This window comes from Tamandua tetradactyla, chromosome 5, assembly GCF_023851605.1.
Source record: "Tamandua tetradactyla isolate mTamTet1 chromosome 5, mTamTet1.pri, whole genome shotgun sequence".
Lineage (NCBI taxonomy): Eukaryota > Metazoa > Chordata > Mammalia > Pilosa > Myrmecophagidae > Tamandua > Tamandua tetradactyla.
The window spans coordinates 132,078,529-132,098,399 of NC_135331.1; the positions used below are offsets into that span (position 1 = coordinate 132,078,529).

The 19,871-nt window shown below is 35.8% G+C and overlaps 1 protein-coding gene across 9 annotated transcripts in view; it reads left to right on the forward strand.

Moving 5' to 3' along the window:
* The window catches only part of MYO6 (myosin VI), a 169,069-nt gene that overhangs the window by 77,743 nt on the left and 71,455 nt on the right, over window positions 1-19,871 (forward strand). For all 9 annotated transcript variants that reach the window (XM_077162268.1, XM_077162272.1, XM_077162271.1 and 6 more), the window contains exons 8-9: window positions 5,134-5,231; window positions 6,314-6,478. In XM_077162268.1, coding sequence (XP_077018383.1) covers window positions 5,134-5,231; window positions 6,314-6,478 — 263 coding nt within the window. The remainder of the gene's footprint in view (window positions 1-5,133; window positions 5,232-6,313; window positions 6,479-19,871) is intronic.

Genomic DNA, 19,871 nt, shown 5'->3' on the forward strand with positions numbered 1-19,871 from the left:
TTAATAGTGATAGTGATGTTTACATATGTGGGATGTATGGTACATTGCTTGATTTGCATAAAATATGTTATCTAATATAAATCTACACAGCATGAGGTGGGTGCTATTATTTTTCAAGTTTTACAGATGAGAAACTGAGGTGATGAGAGTTTAACTTGTCCAAGATAATATGGCTAATAAGTTGTGGAACTGGCTTATAAATCAGACATCTTAACCGACTGTTACATTAAATGCATATTCTGACATTTTTATTGGGAATCCGATAATATCTCTTATAAAGACATTTTCACTTCCTAACCCCTGCCCGCCCCCCCTCGCCCCATGGGTGTAAACTCATTTGTAAATAGGATCTTCAAAATTCTCATAAAATGAAGCCAAATTGAACCAGGGTGTGTCTTTTTTTTTTTTAAACTTTTGATCATTCTATTCTACATATATAATCAGTAATTCACAATATCATCACATAATCATCATCATGATCATTTCTTAGAACATTTGTATCAATTCAGAAAAAAAAAAATGAAAACAGAAAAAAATTCATATGTACCATACCCCTTATCCCTCCCTTTCACTGATCACTAGCATTCCAATCTAAATTTATATTAACATTTGTTCCCCCTATTATTTATTTTTATTCCATATGTTTTACTCATCTGTTGATAAGGTAGATAAACGGAGCATCAGACACAAGGTTTTCACGATTACACAGTCACATTGTGAAAGCTATATCATTATACAATATCTTCAAGAAACATGGCTATTGGAACACAGCTCTACATTTTTAGGCAGTTCCCTCCAGCCTCTCCATTACATCTTGACTAACAAGGTGTATCTATTTAATGCATAAGAATAACCTCCAGGGTAACCTGTTGATTGTGTTTGGAATCTCTCAGCCATTGACACTTTATTTTGTCTCATTTCACTTTTCCCCCTTTTGGTGGAGAAGGTTTTCTCAATCCCCTGATGCTGAGTCTCAGCTCATCCTAGGATTTTTGTCCCATGTTGCCAGGAAGGTCCACATCCCTGCTAGTCATGTCCCACGTAGACAGGAGGAGGGTGGTGAGACTGCTCATTGTGTTGGCTGGAAAGAGAGGCCACAGCTGAGCAACGAAAGAGGTTCTCTTGGGGGTGATTCTTAGGCCTAATTTTAAGTAGGCTTGACCTATCCTTTGTGGGGTTAAGTTTCATATGAACAAGCTCCAAGATTGGGGGCTCAGCCTATAGCTTTGGTTGTCTGCACTACTTGTGAGAATATCAAGAATTCAATTTGGGGAAGTTGAATTTTCCCCCTTTCTCACCATTCCCTGAAGGGGACTTTGCAAATACTTTTTAATTCACTGTTCAAATCACTCTGGGATTTGTCAGGGCATCACTCTGGGCAAACCAACAAAATCTTATGCCCTACTCAAGGCAGGATGTGTCTTGATGCATTTTGACTGCAGTTCTTATGGGGAGAAGAAATCTGGAAGGAAACAGAAGACAGAGCAGGAGGAATAGATGTCACAGGAGGAGATGGAGATGACAGATTACCATGTGATGGGAGGCTGAGATTGACTTCCAGAAAGCTATTGCAAGTATATTATAGTCTTCAGAGAAGGTGTGACCTGCCAGTGCTTTTGGATTTCTAGCCTCCATACTGTGGGCCCATAAATTTCTGTTGTTTAAGCCAACCTGTTTGTGGTATTTGTCTTAGCAGACCTGGCAAACTAAAATAGGTTTTTGTATTGAGAGTGGGGTGCTGCTATAAAAAATAAATAAAAATGTAGAAGAGTTTGAAATAGGGTAATAGGTAAAGGCTGAAAGAGTTGAAGCACTTGGTAGAAAAAGTCTAGATGACTTTGAGCAGACCATTGGTAGAAAAATGGACATTAACGATGATTCTGGTGAGTGCTCAAAAAAAAGTAAAAGCTGTAGATAAAGTTTCTTTTGTCATAGAGAATACATACGTTGTCATGAACAGAATGTTTCTTATAAGGCCTTAGAAGGAAATGATGAATGTGTTATTGGAAACTGGGAGGAAAGGAAATCCTTGTTAAAAAGTAGCAGAGACCTTGATAAAATTGTATTTTGAGGTTGCTTGAAAAGCAGGACTTGGATATTTACCTCCGAAGATTTCCAAGCAAAGTGTGAAAGGCACTGCCTAGTTTCCTCTTGCTGCTTATAGTTAAATGTGAGAGGAAAGAAATAAATCAAGGACTGAACTTTTAAACAAATAGAAAAACAAGCATTTGATGATTTAAAAAATTCTCAGTCCATCCAGAGAGCATGCTCTGAGCCAGAAGTGGCTCTAACAGGCCCCCCCCTCTGCCCTGAGTTCCTTGGAAATGAGTCTTCAGAGATCAGGGCTGTGTGTAAGGCTATGGCTCAACAGCCATTTGCTAAAGGGAGTAGGTATGTAACTTATGGATCCAGTCAGTCATCTTGAGAAAGCTAGGAATAGAAATGCAATTATTGGGCAAGCATTTGTGCAAGATCCTTTTGTCTTATGTCTTAGACCCCCTTAAATTGCATGGAAAGCCAAGGTTCTTGAGAATTTTATATGAACAGAAACAGCCAGCCTGGACTGAAAGGAACAGATGTGGGATGAAATGAAGGGAGAAAGACTTCAAAGGGAGAATCGTGGAAGCAAAGGGCTAAACCAAAGAGATCTCCTCAGGTCAAGAGGAAGAGAAGCCATTGCTCTCCTTGGTATTTGGAAGATGGATTGTATGTCCTGGTATTTGTAGAGTGTGTGACCACTACCCCAGTGCACGGAGAAGGCCACTCAGTAGACTTAGACTCTGGAATCTAAAGGAATTTTCCCCAATGGGTTTCAGATTTGCTTGGGACCTGTATCTCTTGTTTTCCTTCCAGTATTTCCCTTTGAAATATGAATGCTTATTCTATGCCTGTCCCACCATTGTGTTTTAGAAGCAGATAGCTTTATTCTAGGTTTCAATAGTCCATGGAAATAGAGGAATTTTGCACCAGGACAAAAATGTCATACCTATGACTGATTTTAATGAAATTTTAGACTTAGCATTGTTATTGAAATGGCTTAAAGCTTTTGGGATATTGGGGTGGGGTGAATGCATTTCCTTTGTGCAAAGACCATGCAATTTGTGGGTCTAGGGAGCTGACTGCTGGGGATTGAATCATGTCCTCTGTAAGGTTATGTTCAAACTCCTAAACCCCATCCTGTGTGTGTGAACTTATTTGTAAATAGGAGCTTCAGTGAGGATGGGCCTTAATCCATTACAACTAGAGGTCTTGTGGTGAGCGGAAATCTGAATGAAGACACAGATGTCTTAGGAGAAGTAGAAGCTACAGGAGGCAGAGGGGACAGATTGCCCTGTGATGGAGGCAGAGAGTGATTGCTAACAAGTCACCACTCAAGTAGTAGTACAGTCTTTGGAGAAGGCATAACCTCTACTGATAACCTTGATTTTGCATTTCTAGCCTCTGAATTGTGGGTCAATAAATTCCTATTGTTTAAGCCGACCAGTTTGTGGTATTTGCCATAGCTGCCCTGGCAAACAGAGACAACATTTCTTAATGTCTTAATTTGACATTAAGAAAAAAATTCAAGTAAAGAAAATTTATTACGTCCTTCTATGTTTTCACACGTATGTAAAATATGCTTGTAGACAAATAAAAATCTATAGAATTCTAAAATATTTTAAAAGTTATCAAAATTAGTTAAAAGTCAACAACAATTTTTCATGTTTCTTAATAGAAATAATTTTATAGTTTTACCCACAGTTCTCAGGTGTGGTTTCCTGGCATCTAAGAGTAAGGATCTCATAAATAATGTATTGCTCACCGTAAAGTACCATACTCTGTGAGGGAATCACCCTTTGAACTTGAGCAAATCAATAAGAAAGAACCGAGTTAACTCATAAAAGACTAATTAGTATTCTGATTTGTTTACTTGAGGTACACACTCACTTGGGAATGAATATACTAACTGTGGTTTGTTCCACGAAACTGTGCTATAATATGTGGTTTGTTATAATTGAGAAGGATTGGAAAGTGTTGTTCAAAATGATTTATAGCCTCTTAATAGAGAATCGTTAATGGAGACATTAGTTGAAAGGATGTAGAAATCTTTTGATGCCCTCCTTAATGGGAATTTGGTTGTTTGTTCAATAGTGAGTATATTTTTAATGTTATTAGTATAATTTTCTGGTAGACAGACTCTTATCCTATTTTGGAATATTTTACATCTTAGAAATATTAAGTCCAGTAGAAGCTAGTAGATATCAGTAAGGGAGTCAGGGAGACTGTATTGAGTTCTGCTTTTGCTAATAGCCAGTTGTGTGGCCTTCTGCTAGTCAGTTGACCTTGTGGGACTTTAGTTTTCTTGCCCATCTGAAAGAAGGATGGATATACGCTAATGTTTCTTTTAGTTTTAATACGTTCTGACTTATTTTGGCAACTGAAGTGGCTGGGGAATGATCTTTAAAAGGATTTGAAAACTAGTTAAGCTTTCTGCTGGGGATGGAATAAGAGAAATGAACTTTAAAATGTTTAACAAGAAATATTCTATCAATAAATGTTGTGAAATAGTTAATGAGATTGTTGATGGAAATATGTGAGTAAAATTTACTTCCTCTGCTGTTCCCCCTTCCCCAAACCTGGGTTCTAATTATGTGGTGGTATTTACTGACAAAGTTTATTGCCTTTTTATAGTCTCTGAACTGTTATATACTGTTCCTTTTCTTCTGTACCTTTTCCTCATCCTGTTGTCTACTTTGTAAACTTCTGCTTATCTTTTAAAATTCAGCCCAGACTTCTATCCATGAAACCTTCTGACTCTCTGAATTGAATTGATCACTCTCTCTTCTGTGCATATGTCCCTGCTTTTCTGCTAGTACCTGTTGCACTGATTTCACTTCTCTATAAATTGAACTCCTTATGAACAGGGAACATAGAGCAGGTCTTACTTATTTTCTCATCTCCTGCACCCTGAATAGTGCCTGAATGAGATTTGACTTTGTATACAAATTCCTTTTATGATATTTTAGAGAACATTTTTCTAGATGTATGTATGTATATGTATTTTTATATATTTTAAAAATAAAAGTCATGCTATTTGATAATATCACTTTACATTACTTTTTTGATAGAATATTTTCATATCTTTCCCAATAGCCAACCCACTTTTGGAAGCCTTTGGAAATGCAAAGACTGTTCGCAACAATAATAGCAGTAGATTTGGAAAATTTGTAGAAATACATTTCAATGAAAAGGTAAGAGAGTATTTGGGATGTACTTGTGAGAAATTCAAGGGCGTTGATACAATTGATGCTGTGGTGTACCTGTTAGGGTTCTTCAGAGAACAACTGACAGGACGTTTGTGTGTGTGTGTGTGTGTGTGTGTATGTGTGTATTACTATATATATTAAGTGATTTATTATGAGGGATTGGATCATACAGTTGGGGGGATGGCTAGTGAGTCAAATTCTATAGAGTTGGCTGCCAACTGGGAATTTCTGGTAAAGGTAATGTTGAAGTATTGAGTTCAGATTTCTTAGGAGAAGCTGGCAGGTTGGAAATTTCAATAAGAGTTGATGTTGAAGTCTTGAGGCCGAAATTCTTCTAACTTTTAGAATCCTCTGTTTTTGCTGTTGAAAAAGACTTCTAACTGAGTGAATGAGGTTTACCCATATTATGGCCCAGCGTAGTATGACCTGCCACATTACTTAGGGTCAACTGATTGTAGATGCCAATCCCATCGACAGAATACTTTCATAGCAACGACTAGGCCAGTATTTAACAGCACTACTGAACACCATAACCTACCCAAATTGATATATAAAATTAATGTCACAGCTATTTTATCATTTCTTGGTAAATTTGAATTGTAGCTGTATTTGAACACTTGTTAAATTCTTTTAAAATTTTCTCTTTACTTTAGTTTGGAGAAATATATTTTATTATGACTATCCAAAAGCTCTTTTCACAGTTTATAACCCCAAATTTGGATTTGACTTCAACATTAAGTATTGCCTTATACCTATTTTTCTTGTAAGACGTTCTAAGTGCATCTGTATTAAGGTACAATGCAAAGCAAATTCTGATTTTTATAGGAGCTCAAAGCTTAAAGGTGTCTAGATAGGAACTTAATGGGGATGTTTAAAATGATGGATGGCTTCTATAAATACTTTAAGCCCACATTTAGTTATCCTTTTTTCCCATTATTTGATAAATACAACTTCTCTAATAGACAGTTTATTAGTAAATATGAATACTTTAACATTGAATAAGTTACATTTTAATAATTTCATATTAATTTATTAAAATGTATTTTCTTCCTGTTTTTTTTTTTTAGAGTTCAGTTGTTGGAGGATTTGTTTCGCATTATCTTCTAGAGAAATCCAGAATCTGTGTTCAAGGCCAAGAGGAAAGAAATTATCATATCTTTTATAGGTTGTGTGCTGGTGCTTCTGAAGATATTAGGGAAAAGCTTCATTTGAGCTCCCCAGATAATTTTCGGGTAAGTGGGATGAAAAGAAATTTCATACAATTTGCGCAAATTGAGTTGCCTTCAATCCTAAAACTTATTTTAATGGATACCTAGTTGTATGTATTAAATCAAGTGTAAGATGATAGAATGACAGCTAAATTTAGTAGATTTTCTTTGTGATTTACTGCTGAGTTTATAATATAATACTACCTGGGGAGGTATGCAAGGGAAACTAAGACTCACTTAGAAGTTTAAAATAGCCCTCTAATGATAGCTTTACAGTAAAGTTATCTTTGACTTATCTATAAAGAACTTCGATCCTTGAATTAATATTAATAAAGGACATATGCTTATCTTCCTTAACGTAATTCAAGTACAAATATTTATTGCTTACCCATTATGTGCCAGACAATGTGCCAGGGTACAAAGATATGTAAGATACATTCTGTCCTTGAGCAATTTAGAATCTGGTGGGAAGCACATACACACACTCACAGACATATAGTACATAGAATGATAAGAGAGAGAGAATGCATAGAATGCTGTGGCAGTCTGGGAATTTTAGAAAGGCTTTCTGGAGGAATTGATGGGTGATCAGAATCCTGTAAGATTTTTAAGTGTTAACTCGTTGAGGACAAATGGAAAAGGTGTTTTCCTGGTATATGCAAAAGCATGAGAAAGCAAGCAGACAGAAAGGAAAAAAAAAAAAGAAGAAAAGTAGACAGAAAGAAAGGCAGGAAACACCTTGAAGAGGAAGGCAGGAAGTGACAGGAGAGAGGCCAGAGAGCTTGATCTTCCTGCTGTAGCTAGTAAGAAGCAATTAAAGAGCTTTAAAAGTTAGGTATCAGATGTGTACTTTATCCTGGCTTTTAATATGGAGAATGCCTTTAATATGGAAGATTGCTATAGGTTCCTAACCATTGAAATAAGAGCTACCTAGTGCATTACTTAGGTCAGTAATGCTACTGTTACGGGGGGGGGGGGGGAGGGGGGGGGGGGGAAGATGTGTAAAATTTAGAAGGTGAACTTGATAGGATTTAGAGATTGAATGCAGTAGGGAGAAGGAGTCTGGGATAATTTCCGTGTTTTGACTAGGGTTATGGATGAATGTAAATACCATTAGTGGGGCCAGATTGAAGGCTTGTGGCATACAGGATGATTTCAGTCTTGGAACCTGTGGTTATTCTAAGTGGAGCTGTCTGGACGCAGTTGAGTATGCTCATCTGAAGATCAGCATCAGTGCTGGAGTTAACACGTTTGGGAAGTGTCAGCATTCGGTGGTAGTTAAAACCAAGACAGTGAGATTGTTCAGGGAGATTGCATAAAGTTGTGAAGCATGTGCCAGGATACAGACTCTGGAATTAACAGGGATGATCAAATGAAGAGTAGCCCAAGAAAGAAAGTATAGGTGGAGTGGTGAGGGAAGTACAAGGAAAATCTGGAATGCTGAGTATAACATAAACTATGGGAGTAAAGTTTCAAGAAGTGATGACTGGGGATGGTTAGTATAATTTACAGATTGTCAGCTAGAAAATAGTGTCCCTGTGGGAGGTAAATATACAAATCATAGAATAGGGGTAAGGAATGTAGTTTGTATAAAGTTCCCTAGGGGATTCTGATATTCTCTTTTAGGCAGGAAAACTCTGAGAATCATGACTCATGGTTATATTTAGTTATTGCTGGGTTTGTATGTGTGTTGGGTGATGGGGGTTTCTGTCTGAATATTTCTGCATTCTGACTTCTTTTTTCCTCATTACTCCAAGCAGTTTCTTTTAATTTGTTTTTGGAATTTTTTAAACTTTATTTTCTTAAAATGCTTTATAACTGAATCTTTAATGTACTTCTAAAATTTACAGCCTCCTTTAAAACTCACCAAATTAATTAGAATTTTAAATTAGTTGCCCACATTCTCTTCATGAAGAAGGTACATTTTGCACTATGACTTTTAGAAAAGCAATGTAAATTACTATAAATAATATGAAATTTAATGATGATATGGCTTTGTCAATACTGAGTTGACAATAAAGCAATATGAATAATCTGGTCTTAATTTGACCTTTCTTTTGCATGGAAGTTGGCTCGATGTCAGGCATCCTTTTGGACAGCTAGTGAAATTCTTTATCAGATCAGGTGTTTTCCCCTCCTCTGTAGCGTGAAACTGAAGGTCTTGGATATTCCGCTCATATGCAGTCATACACACACATACATACCCTGCCTCTGCCCCCAAATGATTTTACCTTAAAGTGATTTGAAAGTGTGTTGGTAATTTCACCGAATTTTTCTCTACTTTTGTTTTGCCCTCTGCTTCTAATCCATTGATCAGGTTATAAAGACAAAGGGAACCTTGTAGAAGGGTAAACTTCCAAAACTGTAGATTTTTTTGGTCACTACTGTATACAAATTAGTAAGTAAAGAATAGTAAAGATACAGATGTTTGAGTTTTCTATTCACTGATATTTTCTATTGTAATTAGTTATTTCTATTGTATTATTCATACATGCATTTTAGAAAATAAAATATTAAAAATGCTTTGATTGTCTAAACTTAAGCACTTTTTTTTATAGAAAATTCATAAAAATCCTGGAATACAAAGAAAGTTTAGACAGAATGAGAATGGATGGCAGAAATAGGTATAGTTTTCTAGTTAATAATTGGAAGAAACAAGTATCTTTCCTAGGTTTTAACATTAGGTCCAACTGCCTAAATGCTAAGTATTTGAGAAAACATTTGGTGGGAGGGGAAAAACCTCTTTGCTAGTATTGAAAACATTTGCTTTGGCACTATGTGTTTAAGCTATTATTATCCTACTAAATAAAGGACCTGTATTTATTTGAGTCTGTTGAAAATGCTTACCATCATTTCTTTCTTCCCTACTTCCACCCTCCCCCTTCTCCTTCCGCCCCTCAAAGGTTCTGGGGTAGAAAGAAAAACTCTTTATATACCATTGTCTGGTTTTAATTGTATTTTAATATTTCACCATAATGGAGGGGGAAAGACAGATCCATTGATAATAAAAAATACTAATTTATCCCCAAATCATTAAAAAATTATCATTAATTTTGTTGTTTTTATTTCATTTGGTATATTTAATCCTGGAATTCATGCTGTAATGCAGTAGAATCATAGTGACCTGATTTAAGAAAGGCTGAGATGATTTTAAAAGTTTCCCATACTGTTCCTACTTCCTTCCTTCCTGATCCCTCCATAATTATGTGTAGTAGATTCTCTTTGAAACCAATATATAATTTTCTTCTGAACTGCTTTCCTTGTTCTATGTTTTGAAAGTACTTAGTCTTTAAAAGGCTTCTGGCCAGCGTAGTAAATCATTGAGATCAGAAAAGCTGAACTTGCTATTTGAATACCTAAAAAGCCTGTAAACGGTGTATTGTAAGTATAGTCAGTGTTAACTGCCAATAAATACAAAAGGCATGTTTTGAGGAACTGACTTTCAAAATCAAAACTCAAGAAACCCAAAGATAATGTTTTTAATTATTCAGAATTTAAAATATTACATGAAATATTAAACCACATTGTGGGTCTGTATTAGTCAAGATTCTGTAGAGTAATGGAACCACATGAAATTAACCATTACAGGGTTCTGATTTTAGACTCTAAATCTTTGGTAGGAAGATGATTTTCCTTATTATCTGTAGTATTTATGAACTATGTATGCATTTTTTAAAAACTTTTTAATTTATAATATAACATATATACAAAGCAAAGAAATAAAAAAGCAGTAGTTTCAAAGCACTCTTCAACAAGTGGTTACAGGACAGATCCCAAGTTTTTCATGGGCTATCATATAATCCTCTCCTATTTTTCATTCTAGCTGCTCCAGAATATAGGAGGCTAGAGGGCTTAAATATTTTTTTATCATCACAATCAACTTTTTTCTTCTTTTTTTTTTTTTGTGAACCAAAAAAACTATAATTTTCAAAGCACAGCACCACCATTAATTGTAGAACAAATTTCAGAGTTTGACATGAGTTACAATTTCACAATTTTAGGTTTTTACTTCTAGCCATTCTAAAATACTGGAGACTAAAAGAGATATCAATTTAATGATCAGCTTTCATATTCATTTATTAAATCCTGTCTTCTATGTATAACTCCACCATCGCCTTTATCTTTCCATACCTCTCTTTAGGGTTGTTTGCGCTATGGCAATTCTAAATTTTTGATATTGGAAGGGTCTGTAACTAATATGTGGTAGGGAGATGGAACTATCTGATGTTCTGGAGAGGCTGGGCTAGGTTTCAGAACTTATCTGGACCAGAGACCCATCTGGAGGTTGTAGGTTTCCGGAAAGTTACTCTAGTGCATATAACCCTTTTGGAATCTTATATATTGCTCTAGGTATTCTTTAGGATTGGCTGGAATAGTCCAGGTTGAGAGTTGGCAGGTTATGATAGGTAGCAAGGTCTACCTGAAGCTTGTGTAAGAGTGACCTCCAGAGTAGCCTCTCAACTCTATTTCAGCTCTCTCTGCCACTAATACTTTATTAGTTGCACTTCTTTTACCCCTTTTGGTCAGGATGGAATTGTTGATCCCATGGTGCCAGGTTCATCCCTAGTAGTTATCCCCCACATCGCCAGGGAGACTTTCACCCCTGGATGTCTTGCCCCACATAGAGGGAAGGGCAATGATTTCACTTGCAGAGTTGGCTTGGAGAGAGTGAGGCCACATCTGAACAACAACAGAGGTCCTCCAGAAGTAACTCTTACGCCTCGAGGTAGTCCAGGCTTCTCTGCTACCTCCATAAGTTTCACAAGAGTAAGCCTCATGATCGAGGATATGGCCTATTGATTTGGGTGTCCCTAAAGTTGACACAGCATTGTATGTATTTTTTAAAAATTTTTATTGTGGTATATATATATATATATATATATATATATATATATATATATATTATATAAGTATGTGTGTATGTATACACAAAACAAAATTTGCCATTTTATCTACTTTTAAATGTATAATTCAGTGGCATTAATTAAAATTGTAATATTGTGCTCCTGTCACTACTATCTAGTACTAAAACGTTTTCCTTGTTCAAAATAGAAACTCTGTGCTTATCAAGCAATAGTTCCCCATTCTCCTTACCCCAAGACCCTGGAAACCTCTAGTCAGTTATCTGTCTCTGTGAATCTGACTCTTCTAAATATTTCATATAAGTATTTACATGTAATTCATGTACAGTATTTGTTCTTTTGTGTCTGGTTTGTTTCACTTAGTGTAATGTTTTCAAGATTAATCTATATTGCAGTGTGTATCAGAGCTTCATTCCTTTTTTGGAATATATGTGTAAATATACATATTTTATATAAAAATATGACATTTTGCTTATCCATTCTTCCGTTGACAGATGCTTGGGTTCTTTCCAGCTTTTAGCTATTGTGAATGATGCTACTGTGAAGATTGGTGTACAGATATCTGAGTTCCAGCTTTCAGTTCTTTGGAGTATCTAACTAAGAGTAGAATTGCTGTGTCATATAATAATTCTATGTTTGACTTTTTGAGGAATTGCCGAACTGTTTTCCATAGTTGCTGTACTAGTTTACATTCCCAACAGCAATTCATGAGGGTTCCAATTTCTCCTTATCCTTGCACCGCTTGTTATTTTCTTTGTTGTAAATAATAGTCATCCTAGTGGGTGTGAAGTGATATCTCATTGTGGTTTTGATGTTTATCTCCCTAATGACTAATGATGTTGAGCATCTTTTCATGTGTCTAATAGCCATTTGTATAACTCTTTTGAGAAATGTCTATTAAAGTTCTTTGCCTATTTTTCTTTGGGTTATTTGTAGGGGTTCTTTGTATATTCTGGGTATTTAACCCTTATCAAATATATGATTTGAAACTATTTTCTCCCATTCTGTAAGTCCAGTTTATCTACTTTTTCTTTTTTGCTTGTGCTTTTGGTGTACTAAGAACCTATTGTCAAATCCAAAGTTATGAAGATTTTTGCTTGTGCTTTCTTCTGCCTTATGGTTTTAGCTCTTATATTTAGGTTGATGATCCATTTTGAGTTAATATTTGTAGAAGGTGTGAGGTGTGGGGCCGAATTTAATTCATTTGCATGTGTAAATCCAGTTATGCCAGCACCATTTCTTTAAGAGATGTTATTTTCCCATTAAATATATTTGGCATTATTGTTGAAAATCAATTGGACATAAATGTATAGTTTATTTTTGGACTCAGTTCTATTCCTTTGGTCAGTGTATCTACCCAGATGCCAATATCACACCATTTTGATTATTGTAATGTAGTACATTCTGAAATCAGGAAGTGTGAGTCCTACAACATGTTCTTCTTTCTCAAGGTTGTTTTGGCCATTTGGAGCTCCTTGTAATTCATATATGAATTTGAGGATTGGCTTTTCCATTTCTCAAAAATGATGAATTTTTTTATTGATACATATTATATATTACTTATTCACATACCATGTAATCATCCAAAGTGTACAGTCAGCTCATAATATCATCATATAGCTGTGCTTGCTATATGATTAACATCACAATTGGCTTTTTTTTCTTCTTTGTGAAATTTCAAAGCATACAAGAACAATTAGTTGTAGAACAGATTTCAGAGTTTGGTTTGGGTTACAATTCCACAATTTTAGATTTTTACTACTATCTGCTCTAAGACACTGGAAACTAAAAGAAATAATCAATATAGTGATTCAGCAATCATACCCATTTGTTGAACCCTATCTTTTCTGTATAACTTCACCATCACCTTTGATCTTTCTCCCCTTTAGGGGTATTTGGGTTGTGCCCATTCTAACTTTTGCATGTTGAAAGGGGCTTCAATAATATGGGATAGAGGGGTGGAACTAGTTGATGTTCTGGAGAGACTGGCCTTTCTGCATTTCAGGAGTTATCTGGTTCAGGGAACCATCTGGAGGTTGTAGGTTTTGGGAAAGTTACCCTAGCACATGGAGTCTTTGTAGAATCTTATATAGCATCCTAGGTGTTCTTTAGGATTGGCAGGGATAGTTTTGGTTAGGGTTTTGCAAGTTATGATAGGTAGCAATATCTGATTGAAGCGTGCCTAAGAGTGACCTCCAGAGTAGCCTCTTGACTTTATTTGTGCTCTCTCAGTCATTGATTTCTTATTTCTTATATTTCCTTTCTCCCTTTTGGTCAGGATGGCATTGTTGATCACATGGTGCCAGGGCCAGGCTTATCCCTGGGAGTCATCTCATGCCACCAGGGAGACTTTCACCCCTGATGTCATGTCCCATGTAATGGAAGGACAATGGTTTCACTTGCAGAGCTGGGCTTGAAAAGAGAGGCCACATCTGAACAGAGTTGTCTGATTTCTTTATGTATTTAGGATGTCAAACATTTATCTGAAGTGTGATTTCATAATATTTTCTCGTATTGAGTTGGATGCCTCGTCACCTTTCTGACAAAGTCTTTTGAGGCACAAACATGTTGCTTTTGAGGAATTCCCATTATCTGTTTTTTTTTTACATGGGCAGGCAGTGGAAATGGAACCCGAGTCTCAAACATGGCAGATGAGAACTCTGCCTGCTGAGCCTCCATGGTCTGCCCCCCATTATCTATTTTTTCTTTTGTTACTTGCGCTTTAGGTGTAAAGTTTAGGAAGTTACCTCCTATACTGGGTCTTGAAAATATTTCTCTACATTTTCTTCTAGGAGTTTTGTGATACTGGTTCTTATATTTAAGTGTTTGATCCACTATGGATTAATTTTTGTTTAAGGTGTAAAGTAAGGGTCCTCTTTTGTTCTTTTGGCTATTGATATCCAGTTCTCCCATGCCCACTTATTAGAAAGACTATTTTGTCCCAGTTCAGTGGATTTGGGGGCCTTATTGAAAATCAGTTGGACATAAATTTGGTGACCTATTTCTGTGCTTTTGAGTTAATTCCATTGGTCAATACTTCTGTCTTTGTGCCAGTACTATGCTGTTTTGACTACTGTGGCTTTAAAATAAACTTTGAAATCAGGAAGTATTAACTCTCCCACTTCGTTCTTCTATTTTTAGGATGCTTTAAGCTATTTGAGGTCTCTTTCCTTTCCAGATAAATTTAGTGTAACTAGCTTTTCCATGCCTTCAAAGTAAGTTTTTGGAATTTTTATTGGTACTGTATTGAATCTGTAGATCAGTTTGGTAGAATTAATATCTATCCTAACTACATTTAACCTTCCTACCTATGAGGAGGGAATGTCTTTCTACCTATTTAGATCTTTGATTTCTATTAGCAGTATTATGAAGTTTTCTGTGTATAAGTCCTTTACATCCCTAGTTAAGTTCATTCCTAAATGCTTGATTCTTTTAGTTGCTATTTTGGATTTTTTTTTTTTTTTGCATAGGCAGGCACCAGGAATCAAACCCAGGCGATTCTGAAAGCTCTGCCTGCTGAGCCACCATGACCCACCCCTTTTAGTTGCTATTTTGATTGGAATTTTTTCCTTAGTTTACTCCTCAGTTAGGTCATTACTTGTGTATAGAAACATTATTGATTTTACACATTCATTTTATATCCTGCTGCCACCTTGCTGTATTTGTTTATTACCTCAAGTATGTTTGTTGTAGCTTTCTCAGGATTTTCCAAATATAGTATCATATCATCAGCAAATAATGAAAGTTTTACTTCTTCCTTTCCAATTTGGATGCCTTTTATTTCTTTTTCCTACCTGATTGCTCTAGCTAGAACTTCTAGTACAATGTTGAATAATAGTGCTGACTGAGGGCATCCTTGTCTAATTCCCAGTCTTAGGGGGAACGCTTTCAGTCTCTCACCATTGAGTATGATGCTGGCTATGGTTTTTTCATATATGCTCTTTATTATATTGAGGAAGTTACCTTTGATTCTTACCTTTTACAGTGTTTTTATCAGAAAAGGATGTTGAATTTTGTCAAATGCTTTTATAGCATCAGTCAAGATGCCCATGTGATTTTTTTTTCCCTTTTGATTTGTTAATGTACTGTATTACATTAATTGATTTTTTGTGTTGAACCATCCTTGCAGTCCTGGTATAAACCCCACTTGGTTGTTGTGTATAATACTTTTAATGTGTGTTGAATTTGATTTGCTAATATTTTGTTGAGAATTTTTGCATCTATGTTCATTAGGGAGATTCGCCTCTAGTTTTCCTTTCTTAAAGCATCTTTATGCCATTTTGGTATTAATGTGATAGCTTCATAAAATGATTTAGGTAATGTTCTTTTTACCTGAATTTTTTTCCTTCAGCACTTATATTTACCTGTTTATTCTTTAAACAGTTTTATTCACTCACCGTACAGTCCATCCTAAGTAAATAATCGAGTACCAGTATAATCACTATAGTTACTCATTTACCACGACAATCTATATGAGGTCATTTCCATTTCTTCAGTGAACTCCAAGAGCTAGAACATCCATCTAGTAGCAGCAAGCTCAATGAGCTCTGATGGGTACCTCTTCACCTAGTAGATCTTCCGTTACTGGGTTCAACAGTAATGGATCTCACCCTACTTGTCAAAAGTTTCAGAGGCTAGAAGTTCACCATCAGGATGTCAAAAGGGCCATGCGTTGTCCCCCAAATCTGCAGCATTCTGGTGTTGGCTTGCTGCAGTCTTTGAAATTCCTTATCTTCAGTCTGCCTCCCATCACAAGTTAAGCTCTCTTCTCTTGTGTTCTTTGAGCAATATCTCAAATAAATATCACCTTCTCAGAGAGTTCTGTCTTGATTCCTCTAATCTGTATTAGGTCCCTTTTCATAACATACTATGCTTTTCCTTCACGGTGCTTATAACAGTTTGTATTTACACATTTATTTCTTTAAAAATTTTGTCTCTTCACTAGACTTTAAGCTCCATGAGTCAAGGGACTATTTCTGTTGTGTCACACTTTTTTAAAAACTTATTTTGAAAACATTTTCAAACTCACAGGACAGTTATGAAAATAATATAACTTTATACAGAGAACTCTAACATATCCTCCTACCCAGATACTCAGATCCACAAATTTTGAACATTTTGCCAAATCTGCCCTTTCTTTCTCTTTTTGTCTGTCTTGTCTTTCTTCCTTCCTGTTACTTCCCTTCTCTCCCCCCTTCCCTTCTGCCTCTGTCCTTCCCTCCCCCCATTTATAATTACAATCTTTTTGAGTTTATTGAGACTTGTTTTGTGGCCTATATGTGGTCTAATCTGGAGAACAATCCATGTGCACTTGAGAGTGTGTATCATGGTGTTTTGGGGTGTGATATTCTGTATGTCTGTCAGGTCTAATTCATTTATGATAATTCTCAAGTTTTTTGTTTCCTTTTTTTTAAAAATATTTTTATTGTAAACTTTAACAAACATACAAACATTCTTGACATACAACATTCTATACATGGTGTACAATCAGTGGCTCACAGTATCATCACATAGTTGTGTATTTATCGCCATGATCATTTTTTTTTGAACATTTGCATCTCTCCAGCAAAAGAAATAAAAAAGAAAAAAGAAAAAACTCATCCATACCATACCCCTTACCCTTTCCTCTCATTGACTACTAGTATTTCAATCCACTTAATTTATTTTAACCTTTGTCCCCCTGTTATTTATTTTTTGTCCATATTTTTTACTCATCTGTCCATACTGTACATAAACGGAGCATCAAACACAAGTTTTCACAATCACACAGTCACATTGTAAAAGCTATATCTTTATACAGTCATCTTCAAGAAACATGGCTACTGGAACACAGCTCCACAGTTTCAGGTACTTCCCTCTAGCTACTCTAATATACCAGAAGCTAAAAAGGGGATATCTATATAATGCATAAAAGTAACTTCTCAGATAACCTCTTGACTGTTTGAAATCTCTCAGTCGCTGACACTTTTTAAAATCTCTTTCGTCTTTTCTCTCTTCCCCCTTTCAGTCTAGAAGGTTTTTCAATCCCTTGGTGCCAGGTCCCAGCTTATCCCCGATTTCTGTCCCGTATTGCCAGGGAGGTTTACACCCCTGGAAATCATGTCCCATGGAGAAGTGGGAAGGCAGTGAATTTACTTGTCATGTTGGTTTAGAGAGAGAGAGACCACATCTGAGCAACAAAAGAGGTTCTCTGGACGTGATTCTTAGGCCTAATTTTAAGTAGGCCTAGTCTATCCTTTGCAGGGATACTTTTCATTGGTGTTAACCTCTTGATCGAGGGCTTGGCCTATTGATTTGGTTGTTCTCAATTTTTTTGAAAAGTTTGAGTGGGATTGATTTTATTTCTTTTTGGAATGCCATCGGGGGGCTTTTCTTTGTAGGAAAAGTTTTGATGACTGATTTATTGTCTTTACCTGTGATTGATTTGTTGAGATCTTCTATTTCTTCTTGAGTAAGTGTGGCTCATTTGCGTGTTTCTAGGAATTTATCCATTTCATCTGAGCTGTCTAGTTTGTTGGCATATAGTTGTTCATAGTATCCTCTTATGTTTTTTTTTATCTCTTCAGTGTCCATAGTAACAACCCCCCTTTCATTTCTAATTTTTTTTATTTGCATCCTCTCTCTTCTTTTCTTTTTCAGCCTTGCTAGTGGTCTATTGATTTTCTTGAAGAACCAACTTTTGGTTTTATTGATTCTTTCTATTGTTTTTTTGTTCTCCCATTCATTTAACTCTGCTTTAATCTTTGTTATTTCTCTTCTTCTGTTTGCCTTGGGGTTAGTTTGCTGTTCTTTGTCTAGTTCCTCCAGGCAAACAATTAAGTCCTTGATTTTTGCTCTTTCTTCTTTATTAATATAGACATTTAGGGCAATAAATTTCCCTCTTAGCACTGTCTTTGCCACATCCCATAAGTTCTTGTATGTTGTATTCTCATTTTCATTCATCTCCAGATCACTACTGATTTCTCTAGCAGTTTCTTCTTTGACCTCCTAGTTGTTTAAGAGTGTGTAATTTAATCTCCACAAATTCATGGAAGTTCTTATTCTTTGGTGGTTATTGATTTCCATCTTTGTTCTATTGTGTGCCCTTCGATTCTGTGCCCTCCTCCAGACCTCCCTCTCTTGTCCTTTTTTTTTTTTTTTTTTCCAGTTGACAGAATCCCCTTTAGTATTTCTTGTAGGGTCAGTCTCTGTGCCAATACTTTTTGATTATCTACTTAATATATTCTAGGATGTATCCAGAGAAAGTGCTTTGAATAATTTCAGTGGTTTTAAATTTATAAAGACCTGTTTTGTGCCCCAGCATTTGATCTATCCTGGAGAATGTTCCATGAGCTCTAGAGAAGAATGCGTTTGCTGCTGTTTTGGGTGTAACAGCCTATATATGCCTATTATGTCTAATTCTTTTAGTAAATTGTTTAAGTTCTCTATTTCCTTCTTGATCCTCTGTCTGGTTATTCTGTCTATAAAGGAAGGTGGTGTATTGATGTCTCCTCTACTATTATTGAAACATCTGTTGCTACCTTCAGTTTTGCCAACGTTTGTCTCAAGTACTTTCAAGCTCCTTGATTGGGAGAATAAACATAAATGATTGTTATTTCTCCTTGGTGAATTGTCCCTTTTACTAATATATAGTGTCCTTCTTTGTCTGTTATGATATCTTTAGATTTAAAGTCTATTTTGTCTGTGTAGTATAGCTACTCCTGCTTTCTTTTGGTAATAGCTTGTGTGGAACATCCTTTTCTATCCTTTCACTTTCATTGTATTTGTAACCTTGTGTCTAAGATGAGTCTCTTGTAAGCAGCATACAGCTGAGTTTTATTTCTTAATCCATTCTGCCAATCTGTATCTTTTAATTGGTAAATTTAGTCTGTTAATAGTCACAGTTATTACTCTAAAGGCATTTCTTGAATCTACCATCTTATCCCTTGGATTTTATTTGTCATATTTATATATTCTTTTTCCTCTTTCCCTTTTTTATCATTTACCCTTACTTGTACTCTTCAATTCTGTGCCCTCCTCCAGACCTCCCTCTCTTGTCCTTTTTTTTTTTTCAGTTTACAGAATCCCCTTTAGTATTTCTTGTAGGGTCAGTCCTGTGCCAATACTTTTTGATTATCTATTTAATATATTCTAGGATGTATCCAGGCATTACATTAAGTTATACAGGATTAAAGACCCTCATTCTTATTCCGTGTTCTCTGTGTTTCAGTTGTTCAAATGAGCTATCCATACAGGTTGAGTTAGATTATGTGCTACAGAAAATTTAGGTTCCAGACAAAATAAACCTTTCTTCCTTTGATCTCAAAGAGTAGGTGCGGTTCTAAAATATAGGCAATGTCTTCCTTACCCCTTAATCCCAACCTGACTGGCTTTGTTCTGGTCTCTGAATACCAGGTTGCACATACATAAAACAGCCTCCCAAAATCCAGACATAGTAATTACCACTCTGGACTAAGTGTGTCTGCTATAAGAAGCAAAATAAGCCAGAAACAAAAGAACAATTATTGTAAGGTCTCCTTTAGAACATGCTTATAGGAAAACAGGGGCTTAGATTG